At 41.9% G+C, this 7957-nt stretch overlaps 1 protein-coding gene across 1 annotated transcript; it reads right to left on the bottom strand.

The window, feature by feature from the left end:
* Positions 1–1847: 1847 nt before the first annotated feature.
* LOC124479001 (cytochrome P450 2K1-like) lies at positions 1848–6612 on the bottom strand. Its single transcript, XM_047037453.1, has 9 exons — positions 6341–6612; positions 3880–4042; positions 3649–3798; positions 3403–3563; positions 3143–3322; positions 2855–2996; positions 2571–2755; positions 2305–2446; positions 1848–2196 (listed from the first exon to the last, which is right to left on the bottom strand). The coding sequence occupies exons 1-9, from the start codon at positions 6539–6541 to the stop codon at positions 2009–2011; spliced, it is 1512 nt and encodes a 503-aa protein (XP_046893409.1). The 5' UTR covers positions 6542–6612; the 3' UTR covers positions 1848–2008.
* Between the last annotated feature and the right edge of the window lie 1345 nt (positions 6613–7957).

Raw genomic sequence — 7957 nt, 5'->3', positions numbered from 1 at the left:
GGTTCAGCTGCGGACTGGACCAGCTGGTGGGAGAGGGGAAATGGTCCTTTAAGAAAAGACATTCCTGGACAATGTTGTCATGATGGGGCAAATTCTTAGTGGTGACATAGGTGATATAGGGCTCGGCAGGTGGGTTACATTCCTGAATGTATATGCACAGTACATTTTTAGACATCAGTCTGTGGAGCCACTCCTTAAGATGGAACAGACACGTGGCATTTTGAGTTCAGTTGATGTGAAACTTGAAATGTGTGAAGATGCTGAATATGATTAAGCCTAACCCTTTCAACTAATCTATCATATTTAAAAAGGGAATATGTAAATGTAATTGTATGTACTGTACTATGGAATTAACATTGTCTACTATACATGTATTGCTATTCTTTTTTTTATTTTTATTAAATGTGCTCTATGCAAGTGGAAGCAAAAGCAATGTCTCTTGTCTTTTGGTATGAAATGGAGGTTTCCCACTCCATTCTGGACTGGGACCAAGGCTGGACTGGGACAAACAATTGGCCCTGGCATTTGGCCCAGGTGGCCCACACCCACTGTGACTGGTGAGACACATTCCCTATGTGTCTGACCATGTGACAGTCCTTTAAAATATGCGTGCATTCTATAATATGAGCAGTCTAGTGTTCTGTGTTCATGTGATAGTTTTGGATCCTTCAAGAAGGGTCTCAAGACTTCTGTTGATCTTACACTTAAATAATTAATTAATTCTTAGTGATGATTTGTATATTTATGGCATTTAAAAATACATACATATTGATATTTGATATTGTATTGTTATTATTTCTATTTTGCTTCACATTGGCTAAGAAACTTTTAAAACAGTTTACTTTTAATTTTAATTATTGTAAGATTCATATTTTGTTGCTTTGGACAAAAGTGTCTGCTAAATACAATACAGAAACACATACACAGCCTCCCTCCCTTCCTCAGTCCCTGGTCCAGACACGTTCTCAAAAGTTAACAAATCAGTTTGTATACCTCCTGAAAGTTTTCAGAAGTAACACACGTTTTTTACGGTGCCTTGGAGAGGCCGTGGGGTTGTCTGCAGTTGGGCTGAGTTTGTAAACGCAGACACGAGGGTTCGTGTCTGCCTCTTCACCAATAAAACATGAAACCCTTGTGAGGCCATGCTACTGTTTTCATCCAGGCTTGTGTCCAACAATAACAAAAATATATATCCGGAGGCTAGCACTTATTTGTAATTGTTTGCAATGGGAGCGTCGTGTTCTGTACAAGAAATACCAGCAGCGTATCAAGGCATCGGGCCCGAGCGTCTCTTTTGTGTCGAGCTCTGGGCGTAGTCGCTGGGAGTTCACTTCAGGTGAAACGCTGCGCTCGTCACTGTCACTTTCACCCAGTCGTCCAATTACAGCGGAGTGGGGTGGGATGAATACTAACACATTTGCAAGCGGTTATGGAACAATTATTTCATATTATATAATTATTCCAGACTTCAAAACTGTTTTATACTTTCTTTATGTGTGTCACGGCCACGGCCGTGCCCCAGTGTCTCCCGTGGGTTTCCCGTCTCCCTAGTCTTTCCGATTGTGTTGTGGCAATCTTTGTCTCTCCCTTTCTTCCCTGGCTCCCAGCTACACCTACACTCCTGGTTGTCTCCAATCTCCCCACCTGTGGTCCATTAGCTAACCACCTGGCAGTGTTTCAAACCTGGTTTTCCAGCCACTCCTTGCCAGATCGTTGTCTCTTCCACAGTAGTGGTCTTTCGTTCATCGTGTTTGTAATGCTTGTACTCAACATGTTTCCCTGTGTCTCCAGGATACTAATCCCCCCCCACCCCGGATTCCTACAATAGTAAATACAAATTGCCGGTCTACAAAATAAATTTTTATTCCTTATTAATGACACAATTCGCATGAATGGTTAAAAGTAAAAACAAATAATATAGCTGCACCTTCAGGCATTGCAGCATAGAGACATATCGTCCATGTTTACTGAGGTTTTTACATGGTTGTCTACATATTCGTCTCAATATTTAGAGTTGTCTGACAGCACACAGCTGGTGGGGTGAAGGGTTGAGGATTAAGCCCACAGCTGGAGTGAGGTCCAGATCATCCTCTGTTACCCCGGGTGGAGGAGAGAAACGAAAGTGTTGGAGGAGAGAGGTGAAGAAGAGGAACAGCTCCATCCTGGCCAGACCCTCCCCAGGACACGCCCTGCGACCTGAGAGGAGAATAGAGAAATGGACCAAATATATTTATAATTAATAACACACCAGACCTTCTGAAAATGGTTACACTGATAACCATGTTGAATATGACAAATACATACCAGCAGAGAAGGGCATGAAGGCATCCCTCTTGACAAACTTCCCCTTGTCATCCAGGAAGTGGGCGGGGTTAAAGGTATGGGGGTTCTCCCATTCGCTCTCATCCTGCAGAACTGACGTCAGTAGAGGAATCACAGAAGTCCCCTGTAAACCAGAGTGAGAAATGGGCAATGATCAGTAGCTCGTTCACATTAGAGCTGCGGTTCATACAAGCACTTTTATTTTCAGACTCTTTCAGAGTACACTTTAAGACAGCCAGTTGTGTGACCTTCTTGATAAAATATCCCTGGAAGGTGACATCTCTGCTGGTGACATGAGGGAGGGACATGGGTACAATGTTGGCCAGTCTCTGAGTCTCATGGATGACAGCATCAGTGTAGGGAAGGTTCTTCCTGTCCTCTACCAAGACCTGACGACTTCCTATCACCCTGCTGATCTCCTCCTGAACCTGGTCTGAGGAGAAAGAGTGGGGGAACAAACCATCCTCTAATGTTTCATGTTCATCAAAATCCAGTCAGCCATCATACAGACGTGTGTTTGTATGTCCCTTACCTTGTATGTGAGGATACTTGGCCATGAGCAAGAGTCCCCAGCGTAACATAGTTCCTGTGTTGATTGTTCCAGCAGCAAACAGGTTGGCCACAGAACTCACCATGTTATCATCATGGTAAAAAGAAGCCTCGCTCCCAGATTCCTAAGGCACAAAATACATAAAGGATTCTTTTCAGAAACACTTTGAAAGAAGTCCAATAATGATGATGCTCTGGAGTCACCGGTCATTTTGTTGGATATAAAAAACATCAATACTATCAAAATTTGGTGGGCACCATGTTAACCTACCTCCAGGTGCTGCCGTCTGGTCAGGAAAGAGTCCACAAAGCCTCGGCACATCTGAGAGTTCAGAGTCTCCTTCAGACCACTGATTAAAGAGTTAATCACTTCCTTGTTGATGTCAGCAAGCTTCATTATTCGTCTCCAGTTTCCCAGCCAGGGACCCGTCCAGGGAAATGTGTTGTATAACTGAATCCCCATACAAATTAGGATCCAAGTATTCTGACCATACTGTATATACTTAAATTATAATGGTATGCAGACATTACCTGGATTGATGCAGTGCCCAGTAGACTGTAGGTCTCATAGGTTCTGTCCACCAATCCCTTGAACTGGGGGTCAGTGTATTCAAACCTGTTGCCATGCAAGATGGCTGCCATAATGTTGGAGACAGCATGGTGCAAGGGCCAGGTTGTGTCAAATGCTTTACCTGTAATGAATAGATTTAAGCCTTCAAATGTTCTCTTTGAACATATTGCATGTGTCCAATGAAAGGTAATTTTTCTCATCCTTACCCTCGTGTTTCTCAAACTCTTCAATGATGTATTGACACTCCTCTATGATCTTCTCCTCACTCATCTTCTTGCCCATCCCAAAGTCTCTGAGGGTAGTGAGAGCAAAGCCTCTCATCTCTCTCCAGGAGTCTCCGTTAGCAAACATGATTCCTGTGGTGACATCAATTCAGATTCACTTTTGTGAATAATTATTTAATAAATCAACATATCATTTGGTTCTCTTTGGTTTACCATGTCCTTTGGTTAAGTCATGGAATATGGGAATGATGTCTCTATCTTCAAACTCCTCAGCATGGTTGACCAGAGCCTTCTTGACTGTCTTATATCCTGCCAAGACTACAACCTTCTTGGGTCCAAAATGGACTGTGAACACAGATCCATATTTCTTGGAGAGCTACAAAAGATCAGACAATGTTATTATGTTCAGCTCAGCTAAATGACAAATTGGTTTCTGTTTACAGTGGGTTTAAAAATATTTTTTTAAATATCCTTTACATACTATTATACTACCACTACATCATACAGTATGTCTGTATTTGTTGACTTAAGCCATGTTAAGTGTGTCTGAATAGTTTGAGTTGGATAGGTCTCTGGCACCATTTATTTAAATACAGAAGCAGACACATTTTTGGGGGTTTGCAATAGTCTGAGAGGGATACGAAACCTGATTAGCTAATGCTGCAGACTGAGCTGTTTGCTACATTTGGTGTGGCTACACATGCCATACACTCACTGGCCACTTTATTAGGTACACCTCGCTAGTACTTTGCCTTCAGAACTGCCTTAATTCTTTGTGGCATACTTTCAACAAGGTGTTGGAAACATTCCTCAGAGATCTTGGTCAATATTGACATGATAGCACGCAGTTGCTGCAGATGTGTCGGCTGCACATCCATGATGCGAATCTCCTGTTCCACCACATCCAAAATGTGTTCTATTGGATTGAGATCTGGTGACTGTGGAGGCCATTGCAGTGGAGGATCATTGTCGTGTTTAAGAAACCAGTTTGAGATGATTTGAGACATGGTGCATTATCCTGCTGGAAGTAGCCATCAGAAGATGTGTACACTGTGGTCATAAAGGGATGGACATTGTCCGCAACAATACTCAGGTAGGCTGATGCGTTTAAACGATGCTCTAATGGTACTAAGGGGCCCCAAGTATCCCAAGAAAATATCCCCCACACCATTGCACCACCACCATCAGCCTGAACCGATGATACGAGGCAGGATGGATCCATGCTTTTATGTTGTTTACTCCAAATTCTGACCTCACCATCTGAATGTCGCAGCTGAAAATCGAGACTCATCAGACCGGGCAACGTTTTTCCGATCTTCTATTGTCCAATTTTGGCAATCCTGTGTGAATTGTAGCCCTGAGTTTCCTGTTCTTAGCTGACGGGAGGGGCACCCAGTGTAGTCTTCTGCTGCTAGAGCCCATCTGCTTCAAGGTTCGACGTGTTGTGCATTCAGAGACGGTATTCTGCATTCTGCAGCATTTGACCCGGTCAACCACCAGATCCTGCTCGCTAGACTTTTTGAGATGGGCATCTCTGGGACTGCACTTCAGTGGATCTCATACTACCTGTCAGGGAGATCCTACCAGGTCTCCTGGAGGGGTAAAGTTTCAGGACCCCGCCAGCTCTCCACTGGTGTCCCACAGGGCTCTGTCCTTGGGCCCCTCCTCTTTTCCCTGTACAGCACCTCACTTGGACCGATCATCACCTCCCATGGCTTCTCCTACCACTGCTACACTGACAACACGCAGCTGTACCCGTCGTTCCCCCCGACTGATCCGGGGATCTCAGCTAGAATCGAGGCCTGCCTCACTGACATCTCTGCCTGGATGACCAAGCACCACCTCCAGCTAAACAATTATTGTTATCATTATTATTATTATTATAATTATTGTTGCTTGCTTTCCTCCAGGTATACTCTAGCCCTTTCGAGGATCATGTTGTTTAATTGTAATTTGTTTAACAGCTACTATGCTCTTCTGCTTCTACCCATTGGCACTTATTTGCTTTTCACAATGTATGCTTCATGTTTTGGCTACCCGCAAAGTTTTTAGGGCCATCTCGTTGTTTAGGATCTATGTACTTTTTGTAAAGCTCTTTCTTGTAAGTCGCTTTGGATAAAAGCGTCTGAAAAAATGAATAAATGTAAATGTACTTTAGCTATAACGAGTGGTTATTTGAGTCACTGTTGTCTTTATCATCTCGAACCAGTCTGCCCATTCTCCTCTGACCTCAACAATATATTTTCGTCCACACAACTGCCATTCACTGGATATTTTCTCTTTTTTTTGACCATTCTTTGTAAACCCTAGAGATGGTTGTTCGTGAAAATCCCAGTAGATCAGCAGTTTCTGAAGTAATCAGACCAGTCCATCTGTTACCAACAACCATGCCACATTCAAAGTCACTTAAATCGTCTTTCTTCCCCATTCTGATAATCAATTTGAACTTAAGCAAGTTGTCTTGACCACTCTACATGCCTAAATGTATTGAGTTGCTGCCATGTGATTGCCATTAGCTATTTGTGTTAACAAGCAATTGAACAGGTGTACCTAATAAAAAGTGGCCGGTGAGTGTATGACTGACACCTCGTCTTCCTTACATTTTATTATGTTCCAAATGAATACAATATTTTATATACAATATAATTAAATAATAATAATAATGTCAAATTACCTCAAAGAGTCCATGGTAGGGCCTGCTAAGATCCAGCATCAGTAAGTTCCCCAGCAGAGGTAGTGGTCTGGGTCCTGGAGGATCCTTCCCCTGTTCCTGAGAGCTGCAGGAGAGGAGGTAGAGGAGCAGCAGAAACACCACAGTCCCCAGCAGAGTCACCAAGTTGGGAGTCTGGAGAACAACACTATCCAACACAGACATGGTTCACCACACACTAAACATTGAACCTTTACACCTGACACTCACTAATGCTCTCAGAAACCTGAGCAGTCAGAGCCATTTATAGCCAGTAGCAACAGTCGGGGGTGGAGCTATGACTGAATCTGTCAAAGTTTATCAGTAACTAGATTTTGCCACGCCTTTAGAAAACAAGCACACAGGGAAGCATGCAGTTCATATTTCCTTTACCTTAATTTTCCAGAGCATTGTGTGTCTCACTTAAAGGAAAACCTGCTTTTTAGTCATATTGTCTAGTCTAAGACATTTGATCATAATCAGACCTACATTTATAAGGCAAAATTCAAATGTGAATTTTGGTTTAGGGGAAAGTTCTGACAACTTTGACACAGCACATTATTTTAATTGATTTGTGACGTAAGCACTAGGCTGAAAAAACAAATAGATTTTTGTCAAATAGCTTTTAATGTTAGTGGATATCTCGGTGTTATAATCAATGACCTATGCACTTTTGTAAAGCTCTCTCTTGGAAGTCGCTTTGGATAAAAGCGTCTGCTAAATGAATAAATGTAAATGTAATGTCTGCAGACATGGAGGACATGCCTTCTACAGGCTCTAGATGTGTCACTCAAAGCAACAATGTATTCAACAAGGTTTTATACACCTTCTTGTAGGGACAAAGGACTTTGATGACATTTTACACGTCATATCAAAAAGATGTACCAAAGTCACCGTTCTTTAGACACAATCAAATAGTTTCCTTGGTGCAATCAAATAATCTTATCAGTGACAACAATGTTCAGTCATGTGTAAACAGTTTTAAAGTACAAAATGGTGATTGATTTGTCCTCAGAGCATTATTTCAAACATATAGAAATAATACTAATGACATGGACTAACAGGAATTTATCAGCCATCATAGGGCCACGTTTTGTCTTGAATATAAAGAGGTCTGTCATTAACCCTTGATCAATTAACAATCATTCCCCCCGGGCAAAGCACTTCACCCTACTTGCCTCGGGGGAAATGTCCCTGTACTTACTATAAGTCGCTCTGGATAAGAGCTAAATGACTAAATGTAAATGTAATGTAAATTATAAAAAAAAATGAACCAATGAATACTATATTACTCTTATTATTTAGTTTTGGTTGATTCTAAAATGTACTGAGATTGTTTTATATTTATCCTGTTGCAACAGTTTGTGTGGACGTGACTAGTACATGTCCTTATCTAAAAAGCAGAACTACAGATCTTGGGAACATAACTCTTAAGTCCCAAAAGCAGAAATATAGGAAGTGTTCCTTTGGCAGTTCTCAGACAGACCACCATGTCCTTGTATTACCAGACTTAATGTAAGGGAGAAACATTTTGTAGGCCTTCTCATCATTATGTCTATGAATTATGTAGCTTGAATCATTTAGAAACTGTCATTATGCCGA

This window comes from Hypomesus transpacificus, chromosome 17 (assembly GCF_021917145.1).
Source record: "Hypomesus transpacificus isolate Combined female chromosome 17, fHypTra1, whole genome shotgun sequence".
NCBI classification, from domain to species: Eukaryota; Metazoa; Chordata; class Actinopteri; order Osmeriformes; family Osmeridae; genus Hypomesus; species Hypomesus transpacificus.
The sequence above is the reverse complement of the archived record's forward strand: the minus strand, read 5'-3'. Positions and strand labels throughout refer to the sequence as shown.

Coding starts and splice junctions, on each gene's coding strand:
- LOC124479001 (XM_047037453.1), bottom strand. CDS start 6,541: ATGTCTGTGTTGGATAGTGTTGTTCTCCAGACTCCCAACTTGGTGACT. Junction 4,043..6,340: donor CCTACCATGGACTCTTTGAG/GTAATTTGACAT, acceptor GATCTTTTGTAG/CTCTCCAAGAAATATGGATC. Junction 3,799..3,879: donor TGACTTAACCAAAGGACATG/GTAAACCAAAGA, acceptor ATGTCACCACAG/GAATCATGTTTGCTAACGGA.